Source organism: Monodelphis domestica, chromosome 1 (assembly GCF_027887165.1).
Source record: "Monodelphis domestica isolate mMonDom1 chromosome 1, mMonDom1.pri, whole genome shotgun sequence".
Taxonomy (NCBI): domain Eukaryota; kingdom Metazoa; phylum Chordata; class Mammalia; order Didelphimorphia; family Didelphidae; genus Monodelphis; species Monodelphis domestica.
In genome coordinates this window covers 206,730,917-206,746,352 of record NC_077227.1, presented here as the reverse complement: position 1 = coordinate 206,746,352, position 15,436 = coordinate 206,730,917, and the positions used below count along the sequence as shown (strand labels likewise).

Below are 15,436 nucleotides of genomic sequence, written 5' to 3'. Positions count from 1 at the left end.
ACTGAGACACCCAGCTGCCCCCATCTCTTTTGTCTTTAAAAGGAAATCAGATGGATCATTATGCTGACAGACATCAAGTTGTCTCAATAGGAAGAATAGTCATGGCCTTTAAACTTGTCAACTATGGACCTCTGGGATGTGGCTGAGTCACTCAATGAATCTGCCAATCCATATATAGGTCCATATGTAAGGAACTGATCAATTAATCAACAAGCATTTATTAAGCTCTTACTAAGTGCCAGACGCTATGGCTAGGGATATTAAAAATAATAATGATAATAATAATAATAACTAATGTTTATTGAGTGTTTACTATGTGCTTTTTTATAATTATCTCATTTGATCATCACAACATCCCTAAAAGGTAAATGCCATTATTGCCCCCAATTTACTAATGAAGAAGTTGCCCAGGATCACATATCTGAGTTTGGATTTGAACTCAAATCTTTCTGAGCTCAAGGCCTGAAGAAGCTAAACTCAAGCTGCTCCATCCATTGTACCATCTAGATGCCAAAAAGGCAATAGACAGTCCATACTCTTATAGGACCAACAATCTAATGGGGAGACAACAATTCAAGGACTGATCCAAGGAGCTGTATGAAGCGTGACCCCAAGATTCAGGGAGGATCAGAAGTTCATAGATTTAGAGTGGGAAGGGACCTTGGGCCCAGGATGGTTAAGTTATTACAGTCAGTAAACATCAGGGATGAGACTTAAACCCAGATTATCTGACTCCAGAACCAGTATTCTTTCTGTATCCTGATTCTCTCGGCCAGATCATCTTTATGAAAGCGCAGGGCAGGGGAAGCTTCATGGCTTCAGTGGATAGAAAGCCAGGTGTGGAGATGGGAGGTCCCGGGTTCAAATTTGACCTCAGACACTTCCTAGCTATGTGACCTTGGACAAGTCATTTAACCTCCATTGCCTAGCCCTTACTGCTTTTCTCCCTGGGAATTAATTCTGAGTATTATTTCTAAGACATAAGGTAAGGGTTAAAAAAAAAAAAGTACAGTACAGTATGAATTTGTGTGGGTTTGTGTGTGTGTGTGTGGGGGGGGGGGGGTATTTGAAAATCCCCTTCCTATCAAGTGTAAAGATCTAACCATTTTATTAAAAGGGCAGAAGCCAGAACTTGATAATTCTTCAATAAAGGATAGCTAGGTTGGGTAGTGGATAGACTGCTGGACTTGGATTCAGGAAGAACTGCGTTTAAATATTGCCTCAGATACTTATTAGCTATGTGATTCTGGGCAAGGCACTTAATGTCTGTCTCCTGGTCTCATTTCCCCCCCCCCTAGTACCTTTGACAAGAAAACCCCAGATGGGGTGAAGGAGAGTCAGACACAACTGAACAACAACAACAAGAGATAACAGACCTAATCCATGTAAACCCAAAGTCTGGGGAATGGGGATCTGGGCCACAGGTAATGTATGACTAATGTACCTCCTGTTTCAATCTTTCATAGACGTAAAGATCCTGCTATGATTAATTACAGTCAAATCCACACTCTCTTTTTATCATTATGTATACAACATTAGGTAATTTGATTTCACATTGGAAGAAAGATTAGAGACTTTTAAAGTGGGAAGGGGAAAATAAATGGGGACAGTTCCCTGAATTCAGGAAAAGAAGTGTCCCACTCCTCCCCAAGTATCTGCAAATAATCAAAGGAACATGGAACATGGAAACAATAATGCTCAAGCATCATCACAGGGATACCCCTCTTGAGTCCTTTAGTGAGAGGGAGGAGACCTAAACTGAGTTTAACTCATCATTCATCCTCTCTACCACTACCCCACCACCTTTCTCTCTCTCACTCTCTCTCTCTCTCTCTCTCTCTCTCTCTCTCTCTCTCTCTCTCTCTCTCTCTCTCTCTCTCTGTCTGTCCCTCTGTCTCTCTTGTCTCTCCTCTCTTCTCTGTCTCTTCAATCTATCTTCTCTCTGTCTTCCTCTCTTCTCTTCTCTCTGTCTCTGTCTCTCCAATCTCTTTATTCCCTTCTCCTCCCCCCTCAACTGTTATAAACATAACAGTAGGGACCAGTTTTCAGATAAGATGCATGGGTTGCTAGAGCTGTACAATTCTAAGAAAACTCTTTATTACAGTCTTGGAGTCTGACTGTATTTCTTGGTCATCATTACCTAAGACTAGGTTCTTGGTTAAGAATCTCTACACAAAGAACATGATTTTGTAATCTTGTAAAAATGCTCTAAATTAATCAATTAAATGAAATTTTTAAAAAAGAATCTCTACACAGCAGATAGAGATAGTTCCTTTCCCCAGACACACATGGGTAGGTTCAAACAATGCAATAAGATTTTCTCTCAATTCCTATAATTGTATAAACTTTTCTCATAAGATAAAATTTGGACTAGACCCATAATTGAATAGAAAGGGGACCAAGCCAGCTCCAGAACTGATTCACCAGACGGAGTCAGTGTGGTTCACTCAATTCTCACAATTTGCCATTTGCTCTCCTAATTCTTTTGATTCCCTCAGTATTATTATAGCTGGAGAAGGAAATGGCAAACCACTTCAGTATCTTTGCCAAGAAAATCCCAAATGAGGTCACAAAGAGTTGGATATGATTGAAAACGACTGAAAACAACAATATACAACCCCATTGGACAGAACTCGACTATAACAGCAATGGAAGTAATGTAGATTGCAATACAAGTAAGTGGAAAAAAAACCCTAAGAGCTCCATCAAAATGGAATGGGCTGCCTTGGGAGGAAGTAGGTTGCGTCTTGCTGGGGGGTCTTTAAGTAGCCATTGGATGACACTTGTAGAGAATGTCATTGAGAGGATTCTTGGTCAAATTTAATATGTTCACTGAGGCTTCAAACTTTGGTTCTGCGATCTTCTCTGTTACCTTTCCACTGCTAACGACGCCCTTCTATCTGGCACTTTCCAATGTTGAATACACCTTCTGAGAAATAATAGTATTGTTTAATAATTATCAAAGGCCCACGTGGCACTTGGTACTGACAGCCCATTGGGCTTTACACCTCTTGGTAAGCCAAGCAACCCTGCCAAGATAAACCTAAAGTGAACCAAGAAAACCAGTTGGGATCTGCTCTGTAAGCAGGAGGAAGCCTCCTTGCCAGCTCCACCTTCAAAACCTCCTGGAACTGATTGAATGAAAGGGGAGGTCAAAGTTATAGGCACAGGTTCCCTGAAGTTCCAGTCCATCCAGCTGCTGTGCAGGCAAAGACCAGAGAGAGGCATCAGCCATGGAGCAAGGTAGGAAATACCTGTATACACATACCAACAATAGCTGAGAGAGCAGAGAAGGAAGAGAAAAAATGGGAATGTAGAGGGAGAAGAGATGTGAACTTAGGAAAATGATCCAGGCTGAAAGAGCAGGTACAGAATTCTGAGAAGAACTTGGCTCTACTGAGTACACCAAAGAAGCTGGAGTTTGGGGGATGGTGGGAGCATCAAACAACTGGAATCCAGATGTAGAAAGTAAAATCCAGGGTCAAAATTCAGGAGGTCAGCACAACCTCTGGCAAAACAGCTAGAAATGAAATAATATTGAATTTAGATTTAGAGCTAGAAGGAGCTTTAGAGTTGATTTGGTCTATTTTGTTATTTGGTCCTTTTTTATTATTGGAGTTTTCTTGACAGAGATTCTAGAGTAGTTTGCCATTTCCTTCTCAAACTCATTTTACAGATGAGGAAACTGAAGCAAATGGGGATAAGTGATATGTTCAGGGTCATCTAGTTAATAAGTGTCTGAGACTGGATTTGAACTCATGAAGATAAAAGTCTTCTCAATTCCAAGCCCAGTGCTCTATCCACAGCACTACTTAGCTGCCCTAATGTAGTCTAATCTCTTCATTTTATAGATGGGGAAATTGAGTTCCAGAGAAGTGATTTGCCCAAGTTCACACAGTTAATAAGTGATAGTTAGTCTTGGAACTTCAGGGCACTTTTCAGTACTCTGTGCTGCCTCTCCATGGACCTGAGATCTAGTCCTGGTTTGGTCATTAAACTTCTGTCTTGTCTGGGGCAAGTAACCTCTCGAGTTTCCTCCTCCCTTCCTCAGGTAGGAATGATGAAGCTTGCCCTACCTGCCTCACAAAATTATTGTGAGGAAAGTGATTTGAAATCCATAAAGCCCTACCTAAAATGAGAGATCTGGAACTTCTTCCATTTTTTCTTGACCTCAGGGATCTCTAGTCTGTGTCTTGCTTCTCTTCTACCTCACCCTACATCACAATCCTCTATTCTTAATTTGTTTTCAGTGATTCTGTAAATCCTCCTTCCTTTGTAAAATCCTTACTCATCTCACCCAACCTTTACAAAACCTCTCTTTGGGCTTAGCACATACCCTGTCCAACCAATGTCAAATATGAACCTAGAAGCTTTAGGAAACAAAAACATAAAATACAGCCTTGTTCCAGTGATGTGTCAAAGAGCAGATAACAATTAGAAGTAGTCTGTTTTGGGAGGGTTACGATGAGAGGGATCCAGTGGTTAAATCTCTGCTATAAGAGATACGTCTTAATTTTTCCTGTAATCAGTAGCCATTGTCTTTCTGCTGTCTTGAACAAAATAGTTCTGCAATCCATGCAAAATATTTTTTTTATTCAAGTTAATATTCTTAATTGACCAATATACCTCTTCTTCCCCTGCCACCCTTCTCCCTATCAAATGAAAAAAAAACCAAAGCTTTTGTAACAAATATTCGTAGAAAAGCAAAACAAATTCTCTGGTATGAGTCCATCATTTCTGTTAGGAATCCTCTGGAATTGTGTCTGGTCAACTTTTTTATTTAAGGTAGAAGGTGGGACAAGTTATGAAGGGCTTTGGATCCATGCAGAGGGTTCTGTTTTTGATGATTGATGATTTGATGGTTTTGTTGATGATTTATATTTTGATACAGAGGATTTTGATTCTTCATGACCCCATTTGGGGATTTCTTGGCAAAGATCCTGGAGTGATTTCCCATTTCTTTCTCCATATTATTTTACTGATAAGGAAACTGAGGCAGACAGGGTGAAGTGACTTGCCCAGGGTCACACAGCTAAGTGCCTGAGGTAGATTTGAACTCAAGGAGATAAACCTTTCTTTTTTTAATTGAAAAAATTATATTTAATTAATTAAGAATATTTTTCCATGGTTACATGATTCATGTTCTTTCTCTCCCCTCCTCCAATCCCCCCTCCTGTAGCCAACAAACAATTCCAATGGGTTTTACATGTGTCATTGATCAAGACCCATTTCCATATTATTTTTTAAATTTTATTTAGTCAATTTAGAACATTATTCCTTGGTTACAAGAATTATATTCTATTCCTCCCTTCCCTACCCCCAGCCTTCCCATAGCTGATGCGCAATTCTGCTGGGTATTTCATGTGTCCTTGATCAGGACCTATTTCTATGTTGTTGATGTTTACACTAGGATGTTCATTTAGAGTCTATATCCCCAATCATATCCCCTCAACCCATGTAATCAAGCAATTGTTTTTCTTTAGTGTTTTTACTCCCACAGTGTTTCCTCTGGATGTGGATAGTTCTTTTTCTCGTAGATTGCTCAAAGTTGTTCAGATCACAGCATTGCCTCTAATGGAGAAGTCCATTACATTTGGTTGTACCACAGTGTTTCAGTCTCTGTATACAATGTTTTCCTGGTTCTGCTCCTTTCACTCTGCATCACTTCCTGGAGGTTGTTCCAGTCTCCATGGAATTCCTCCAGTTTATTATTCTTTTGAGTACAACAGTATTCCATCACCAACATATACTACAATTTGTTCAGCCATTCCCCAATCAAAGGGCATCCCCTCATTTTCCAATATTTTGCCACCATAAAGAGCACAGCTATGAATATTTTTGTACGTGTATTTTTCCTTATTGAGATAAATCTTTCTGACTCCATGCCTGGTGTACTATCCACTGCACTATCTAGTCACCCTGTGTTATAGTTCTTAAAGTTTTCAAAACTGAGGAGAGTTCTTAAAACTTTCAATGTTTTCATAATATTGTATAAGTTATTCTACTGTGAACAATTTCTCTTTTTTTCTCAAAATTTCTCAAAATGTTCTGAATGAACAATATTTGTTGGATGTTCCTATCTATTCCTTTGTATATACACGTAATTGGTCCTGGAGAAGAGTGGGTGAGAGTGAATATCTAGAAGATGAGAGACGAAATGGGAGATAGCAGAGAGAAAATTAGATCTAGGATTAAGCAAAATATATCAATAAGCTTTTTTCAAATGGAGTGGCTATACTGGATGTCCTTTAAGGTCTCTTCCTCCTCTAAATTGGATTTTTATTATTGTTGTTCAGTTATTTCAGTTATGTCTGCCTCTTTGTGACCACATTTGGGGTTTTCTTGGCAAGGATACTGGAATGGTTTGCCATTTCCTTTTCCAACTCATTTTCAGATGGGGAAACTGAGGCAAACAGGATTTATTGACTTGTCCAAAGTCTACCAAAATGAGTCAAAATATGTTTCCTACTGAAACTGTCAGTAGTATAATTTTTTTTAACATAAAAAGACTAAATGTTTTGAAGAGATACTGATAGTCCCTGTTCTCAGGGAACTTATAATTTAATGGGAGATCTTGGACAAATATATGTGAAATAAGAATACGCAATTTATACAGAATAATATAGATGAATGCAGGACAATACAGGTACTTGCAGAAGCCTGAGGAAGTGGGGAGATTAGCTGTACAAATGCTGATCTCAGCCAGAAAATATTTCCCAGAGGAGGTGAATGGAGTGTTGGTCTGAAGGAGAAAAATGGCGTAGGGGAGACCTGTCACAGATGGAAGCAGATTCAGGGGTGGGAGTGAATAAATCTCACATGTGGGAATGGAAAGCAGAGTTTCTTGGCCAGAATAGAGAATCAAGACTGGAAGGTTGGGAGGAGAGAAAACCTATCCAGGGATGGCATGTGAGAGAGAAATTGTTGGGGGCAGCTGGGTGGCTCAGTGGATTGAGATCCAGACCCAGCGACAGGAGGTCCTAGGTTCAAATCTGGCCTCAGACACTTCCTAGTTTTGTGACCCTGGGCAAGTCACTTAACTCCCATTGCCTAGCCCTTATTGCTCTTCTGCCTTAGAACTGATACAGAGTATTGATTCTAAGATGGAAAGTAAGGGTTTATGAGAGAGAGAGAGAGAGAGAGAGAGAGAGAGAGAGAGAGAGAGAGAGAGAGAGAGAGAGAGATTGTTGTTGTTCAGTTGTTTTTTACCTGTATCCCATACCTTGTGACCCCATTTGGGGTTTTCTTGACAGAGATATTGTAGTGATTTGCCATTTCCTTTTCCAGCTCATTTGACAGATGAAAAAACTGAGCCAAACAGGGTTAAGTGACTTGCCCAGGGTCATATAGCTAGTAAGTGTATGAGGCTAGATTTGAACTCAGGAAGATGAGTCTTCCTGACTAAAAAGATTATACATATTTTGCTTCGTCCCAGAGGGAAGAACTTGTATCAGTGAGTAGAAGAGAAAGAGAGATAAATCTGACATCTAAATAAGGGAAGAGTTTCTAACAATGAAGGCCATACAAAAATTGAATGCTTTCCTTGATAGGTAATGAGCTTCCCATCTTTGGAGTCTTAAAGTGAGAACTAGTTGGGCTATTGTAAATAGAGAGATTTCCTTCAATTAGAGGTTGAATTAGGTGACTTCTAATATTCTTTCCAACTCCGAGGTTCTATAACTCTATAATATATTAGATCATACCACATCTTCACCTGCTCCTCATAAACCCTCTAGTTCCCTTCAAAGCTCAGTATAAATGTGGCTTCCTACTTGAGGTCTTTCCTGATGCTCCTAATAGCTAGTGCTTCTCTCCCAAAATGGCTTGCCATTTTGGGAGAGAAGCACTAGCTACACTTTGTGTAAATTTATATATGCCTGGGGTGTTCTCCTTCCCTGATTAGATGTAAGCTCCTTGAAGGCAGAACCCATTTCATTTTTGCCTTTTTATCTCTTGTATCTAGCTAGGTATCTGACATATAGTAGACAAGAAATGCTTGGAGCATTACAGATGAGGGAAAAGGAGCAGAAAACAGGAGACACTTAATGGGGCACACAGTGGACACTAAATGCTTGGTGGAGTAGAAGCAAGGAAAGCTTGAACCACCCTGAGAAATCATCTCCAATGAACCTTTTAGCATAATGCTTCAAAATGAGTACTAGAGTGCAAGAACCAACAAGGGACCACTGAAGCAACTTTCCAGCAGAAAACAACTTGAAAGAGGGTATGGTTCATTGGGGTGAGAGGGGAGGGCTGCCTACAGCAAGGCTCCACCAAGCACTTCCGGCACAAGCTGACAGCAAGTCTCCCCAAATATGCAAGACATTATTTGGACATTGTTTCCTTGATTTCTAATTGTTTAGCTTTGCTTTTTGCATTTGATGAAAGAATATAATACAACTAGAGAAGCTATAACAGTTAAAATTATAGTTGAGACTGAAAAAAATCTAAATTTAAATGGCCGCCTAGGGAAATCCCAAATAATATAATACCCAAGTCAGCTGCCAAATTTTTATGGTGATTTATTTACAACAGGAAGAAGAAAATAGCAGAGGGAGAGAGAGAGAGAGAGAGGGAGAGAAGGAAAGAGGGAGAGAAGGAAAGGAGTTTAACTCAGAACCACTCTGGCTCATGCTGAGCCAGAGTGGGTGTTAAGGCCTTGGAGAGCCAAGGCAGGGAAAGGGGTTAGTTCTTATCACTCACGTGACCAGTCTGAAGGAAAGCTGTCTGTGGGACTCCTCCAAACTCAAGCTCCAGGATCGAACTGAACTCTAGTCCTCCTCAAGGAAGTCCCGAGAACTCCAGAGGCTGTTCTCTACCTCACTTCCTGCATCTCACATGTGCCAATGGTGGCTCAAGCTTGACTTAGGACAGCCTAGAGGTCTGTCCTTTTTTTGCACATGTCTGTTGAAGGTAATTTTCTCAAATAATTAAATCTTGATTTTGATGCAGCCCTTCCTAATCATGTTACACTGAGTAGGGTGGAGAATGTGGGTTTCCAAGATCTGATTCTGTTATTCCAAGTATCTCTATTGTTATTGATCAGGAAATAACTAAATCAGATCTTCTAAAGAATGGTATGATTAGGGTGGAATAGTTTTGAAATTCACAAAGCAAAAGACACCAGTGTCTTTTGTCAAGAAAAATTTCATGGGCAAAGTCCATAGGGCATCAGTGATGGTGAACCTATACCATAGATGCCAAAGATGGCACACAAAGTGCTCTTTGTGGGCACATGGCTGCCCTCCCCCTCCCCCCCCCCCCCCGAGATCTTAACTAAAAAGGCAGAGGGACTTGGGTAGAGTTTCTCCCCTCTCCCTCTCCACCATGTCTGATGACATTTTTTCATATCCCCCACCCAGCAGCCCAATGGAAGCTCACAGTGGGTAAGATGGATAGCTCATAGGCGTCGGAACTGAAGGGGAGCAGAGTGCTTGGGCCACTCCCCTTCCCCTCTCTATGCTCCTGAGATCATTCCTCACTTCACCCACCCCTCTACTCAGTGGCTCAATGGAAGTGCTTCTTCCCTCCTATGTGTGGGGTAAGGCAGAGCAAGGTACACCTAGCACTCAGTGGTGGGGAGGGGCATAGCACAAGGCCTGGGGGGGGGGCAGAGCATGGCACCACAGTCTCTAAAAGGTTCATCATCACTGCTATGGGGTCATTTATGATTTGGTCACAGCTAAAAGATTAAACAACAAAAGGTGCCATTTGTTGCACTTTGCAAATATCTCATTTGATCCTGGGAAATAGTTACTATTATTATCCCGATTTAATAGTTAAAGAAACTGAGACAGAGATTAAATGACTTGCCCAAGCTCACATGGCTAATAATATCTGAATCCTGGTCTTCCTGATTCTAAGGTCAGCATTGTATTCATACTTTGCCACCCAGACACCTCTGTTAAAGAGGGAATTCTTCATCAGGTGGAGGTTGCAATAAATAGCTATGAGATCCCTTTCAATTCTACAATTCTGTGGCTACAAATACTATAGACCTTTAGAAGATGATGAGTTAAGTGTATCTGGGATGGCTTCATGGAGGAAGCGAGACCTAAGATGGCCCCTTAAGGAGAAGTAGTATGGAGAAGACAGAAAAGAACATGCTAGGAAATGTGGAGCCTGGGGAAGGATGTATTGGAGAAGGGGGGCCCACTTAATTAACAACTATGAAGCCCAAGCTAAGGTCAGAACACTGCAAAGAGTTAAGTTTGGATGAAACAGAGGGTTCACATTAAGAAGTAATGTCAGATGAGGTTGGAGAGACAGATGAGACCAGATCATGCAAGGTCTTAAATGTCCAACTAAGGAATGTAGACTTTATTTTATGGGAAATGAGAAGCTATTGAAAGTTTTTAAAATGCACGAAAACAAGAACAAAGCCATATTTGGGGCAGATTAATTAGAAATCAAGGGATAGCTAGGTGACTCCGTGGATTGGGATCCAGGGCTAAAGATGGGAGAACCTGGATTCAAATATGGCCTCAGACACTTCCTAGTTGCATCACCCTGGGTAAGTCACTTTGTTACAGACAAAAGAGTGGTTGCCATAAACTGTGACCGCGAAAATATGGGTTTAAGATTTTAAATTGACAAAACTGCAAAGATAAATTTTTAGTGTCTTGATTTTATATTAAAAATAAAGTGGTCGCCATGGGAAAAATTCCCAGATATGAAATACCCAAGTCAGCTGAGTTTTATGGAGATTTTAATTAATACAAATTAAGGAATTAAGGAAAAGGAGAAAGAGAGAGTAAGAGGAAATAGGGCCTACTAGGCCTTTCTCCTTAAAAGAGAAAACTAAGTCAGTCTTTAATCACTCACCACAAGATCCTTCCAAGCAAAACTCTAGTGTTCAGAGAGACCCTCCAGTTCAGCTCCTGAGCTCAACTAAGTTCAGCCACTGAGAGACTCTAATTCAGCTTCCTAAGCTGAACTCAGTCCAGAGGCTTCTGACCTCCTTTTAAAGAGAATTTTCTCCTATGTCACCTCCCCTAAATTTTCACATCTACTAATCACAGTAGACGTTTTCCAAAGGACTGACCATTCTTAGTTTTTAGTTCTCACCTTCTTTGGGTAGATTATATCTTCTGAGTAAGTTCATACCTCTTTGCCCCTTGCAAGTTGCCTGACCTTTTAGTGATTAATTTGACCTTCATAGGTATTTAGCACCCTTTTGTATTAGATCTAAAAATGGACCTAGCTTAAGGGCTTTTGCCTCACTATAAGTATGAGTTAAGTACCTTCATTGTTCACTAAGGAGTTTTACAACTTTATCTTCCCCTAAAGTATGCCTAAGTATGGGTGGAGTAATGTTAGAGTTCTCACATTCCTGATCAAGTACCTTCATTGTTTAAATGGGAATAGCCTTAACCAAATGTTTTAAGGTAGAGTTTGAGCAGTTTTAAGATTCAATTAACCTCCATTGCCTAACCCTTACTGTTTTTCTACCTTGGAACCAATACATAATATCAATTATAAGACAAAAGGTAAGGCTTTAAAAGGCTTTAAAAAAAAAGAGTAATGTTAGATGAGGCTGGAGAGAAGACAAGGCCAGATCATACAAGGTCTTAAATAACAGATTAAGGAATGTAGACTTTATTCCATAAGCAATGGGAAATTATTGAAAGTTTTTAAGCTATGGAATGACTGAAACAAAGCTGTATTCAGGGCAGATTCAGCAGACATCAAAATGTAGGATAGACTAGAAGCAAAGGAGAGGCAAGAGGTGTAAAGATCAGTTGGGACAAGGGTTCTTAACTTGGTGTCTTGGAAAGATTACAGAAGATCTATGAACTTGTGTGGGAAAAAATTACATTTGAATTTTCATTAGCCTCAATTTTTCTTTGTAGTCCTATGTATTTTATTTTATACTTTTATAAACATTAATCTATAAAGTGGTTCATAGGCTTCAATGGAGTGCCAAAGGGGTTCATGATATAAAATAGGTTTAGAATCTATTAATTATAAGATGTGTCAGCTAGCTAGTTAGCACAGTAGATTGAGCACCAAGCCTGGAGTCAAGAGGACTCAGGTTCAAATTTGACCTCGGACTCTTTCTGGTTATATGACCTTGGTCAAGTCACTTAACCCCAAATGCCAGCCCTTGACATGATTCTGTTTTAAAATTGGTACTAAGACAGGAGGTAAAGGTTTCTTTTTTTTTTAATTATTGTATGATTGTCACAAAAATCCAAGTGGGAGGTGATGACAACTCAGATCAGGGTGGTTCTGTCAGTAGTAATAGAAGAAAAATAATGGAGGTGAGAAACCAAGGAGAAGAATTTCCATTTTGGAACTGATTCTCATCAACAGGGAGGTATCAACTGGCAAGTATTTATTATGACTTCTATGTACTAAGAGCTGTGCTGGGCACTCTGTTACAAGTACAAAGAATGAAGCAATTCTAACTTGCAAGGAGCTCATATTATAATGGAGGAGAACAGATGCAGCATGAACATAACATGAATAAATAAAATGTGGTTAAATACAGGGGCAGCTAGTTGGTGTATCTTCCTGAATTCAAATCTGGCTTCAGACATATCCTAGCTGTGTGATCCTGGACAAGTCACTTAATCATGGTTACCTTAGTTTCTTCATCTATAAAATGAGCTGGAGAAAGAAATGGGAAAGCATTCCATCATTTTTGCCAAGATAACCCCAAAATGGGATCACAAAGATTCAGACATTACTAAAACAACTGAAGAACAACTGAGTGAAATATAAGATAGTCTGGGAGGGAAGAGACTAGCAGATTGGGAAATCAGAAAAGGCTTCTCATGCATAAGATGGTGCTTGAGCTACATATTAAAGGGATAGGATCATGAGAAAGAAGCAAGGGAGGAGGCAGGGAGTCTATTTCAGGTATGTGAAATGATAACCAGTGCCTGAGCACAGGGATGGGAGATGGAGAGTCCATTGAAGAGAAAGTCAATTTGTCTGGATGATAAAATGCAGAAGAGGAAAAGATAGGTTGAGGATGGGGTGGAAAGGATAAGAACCATGTGAGGAAATGACCCTTTTACATTAGAATTTGTGACAGAGAGGACAGCTGTGAATAAACCATCATCTAGATTTTTGTAGAGCACAATAGATAGTGTCACACTCAGAGTCAGGACAACCTGAGTTCAAAACCATCTTCAAGACATTTACTAGCCATGTTAGCCTGGGCAAGTCATTTAACCCTGTTTGCCTCAGTTTCCTCATCTACAAAATGAGCTAGAGAAAGAAATGGCAAACCACTCCAGGATCTTTGCCAAGAAAACCCCAAATGAAATAATGAAGAGTCAGACATGACTGAAAACAAGCAAACAACAATGACAACTGGGGTCATATAGCTAGAAAGTCACTGAGGTTGGATTTGATCTTGGGTTTTCCTGGCTCCAGGTCTAATATTTTATTTATCCACTGTATCACCTAGCTGCCATAAGAAGGGAATATTTGATGGTGGAGTGAGTGGGAGAAGAGATGAGTGGAACATAGCAATAGTCTTCAAGTATTCAAACTGCTACCATCTAGAAGAAGGTTAGCCAGATTCTGCTTGGCCCCAGCATATAGAACTGGGAGTAGTTGGGAGAAGTTGCCAGGTAAAAGTTAGGTTTGATATAAAGAAAAGCTTCCTGACAATCGCAGATGTCCCAAAGAGGAATGGGTTACCTTAAGTCAAGATGTGCTAGCCCTCTCACTGGAGATCATCACTGAATACTAGATAGGTATGTAGGTAGGCTATAGAAGGAATTCTTGTTCAGGCACAGGTTGGGTGGTTTCTGAGGTCTCTCCTAAAATTAAAATTAATGTCAATAATAAAAATATTATATTTTAAGGGATTTATTAATGATCATTAGAAATCAAGGAATATAGAGGATACAAAATAAAGACCACATGCCCATGACTGATTAGCCCATTTAAAATCCCCACACTTAGCTTACCACCACCACCATGCTGGCTGCAAGCCCACGAAAGAGACCTAAGAGGATTGCCCACTCACTAATATCCTCTATCTACAGGAAGTATGTAATGACAGGAAGTCAGTGGGCTTCCAGGAAATGTAGTTCGTTTTAGGGTAATAGATTTTCAATTATACACCTCCCCCTGAGATCCTTGGAAGACTAGTTTCTCCAATGGATCTTGTAAACATAACCAAATTTTAAATTACAATAATTTGGCGATAAAAGAAATAAGAACAGTTCAAATTTGGCCTCAGACACTTTCCAGCTGTGTGACCCTGGACAAGTCACTTGACCCCCATTGCCTAGTCCTTACCACTCATCTGCCTTGGAGCCAGTACACAGTATTGACTCCAAGACAGTAGGTAAGAGTTAAAAAGAAAGAAAGAAAGAAAGAAAGAAAGAAAGAAAGAAAGAAAGAAAGAAAGAAAGAAAGAAAGAAAGAAAGAAAGAAAGAAAGAAAGAAAGAAAGAAAGAAAGAAAGAAAGAAAGAAAGAAAGAAAGAAAGAAAGAAAGAAAGAAAGAAAGAAAGAAAGAAAGAAAGAAAGAAAGAAAGAAAGAAAGAAAGAAAGAAAGAAAGAAAGAAAGAAAGAAAGAAAGAAGAACAAACCTATGGTTGCTAGGCACATTGACAAAAAGCCAGTTAGGGGGAGTCCCCTTTGGCATAAGAGTATACATACAAAACAAATGCATTCAACCCCACACAGTTCAAATCACCACATCCCAAAGTTCATTCTAGATCTTCTGGTGCAGTGTGTGGTCTGTAGAGGCATCTTCATAGTGCCGTCTCCAAACAGTTCACTTTCTGGATTCAAAGAGGTATCATGTTTCATAACCTAAAATTACTCTCAAAAGAATTTAAACTTTGCATTTTAGAATAATAATACATTCCCCACCGAAGAGGATGTTGAAAAACACAGGGATCACTTAGGGATGGATGGCTGAATTATGAGGTATATGAATCAATTGGCAAAAGAAATAAAAAACATCAAAAAAAAATCCAAATAAAAGAGAAAAAATAAATACTGGATGAAATATAGACCAGCAACCCCACAGGACTGGGGCTGGGGTTGGGCTAGGGCCAGAGATCAGGAAGAGGATTCAGGAGTAGGAGCAGGCAGTATCAGCAATAGCAATGCCAGAGGCAGCAGCAAAGAACTGAGGAACATGGGCTCAAGCAGATGGGCAAGAGAAGTAGTTTATCTCTTCTTCGCCAAGAGTCCCCCAGCTAAAAATAGCCTGACCAAGTAGAGAGGGCAACTGGGCAAAAAGTAAGGAAAGAAAAAGGCAGCAACTCCAAAGAGAGGGTGAGTGGGTGGGGTGGGGAAAAGCCTTGGCAAGAGAAATGTGGCTTAAAATTTATCTAGGCTATCATAAAAAAAATTAAAATTAATGTCTATAATAAAAATGTTATATTTTAAGGGATTTATTAATTATTATTAGAAATCAAGGAATAAGGAGGATACAAAATAAAGACCACGTGCCCATAG

General features: G+C 39.8%; 1 protein-coding gene across 1 annotated transcript in view; it reads left to right on the top strand.

The window, feature by feature from the left end:
• Window positions 1-3,101: 3,101 nt before the first annotated feature.
• Window positions 3,102-15,436, top strand: part of TGM5 (transglutaminase 5) — an 87,916-nt gene continuing 75,581 nt past the window's right edge. The window contains exon 1 of the mRNA XM_007472435.2: window positions 3,102-3,243. Coding sequence (XP_007472497.1) covers window positions 3,234-3,243 — 10 coding nt within the window. The 5' untranslated portion in view covers window positions 3,102-3,233. The remainder of the gene's footprint in view (window positions 3,244-15,436) is intronic.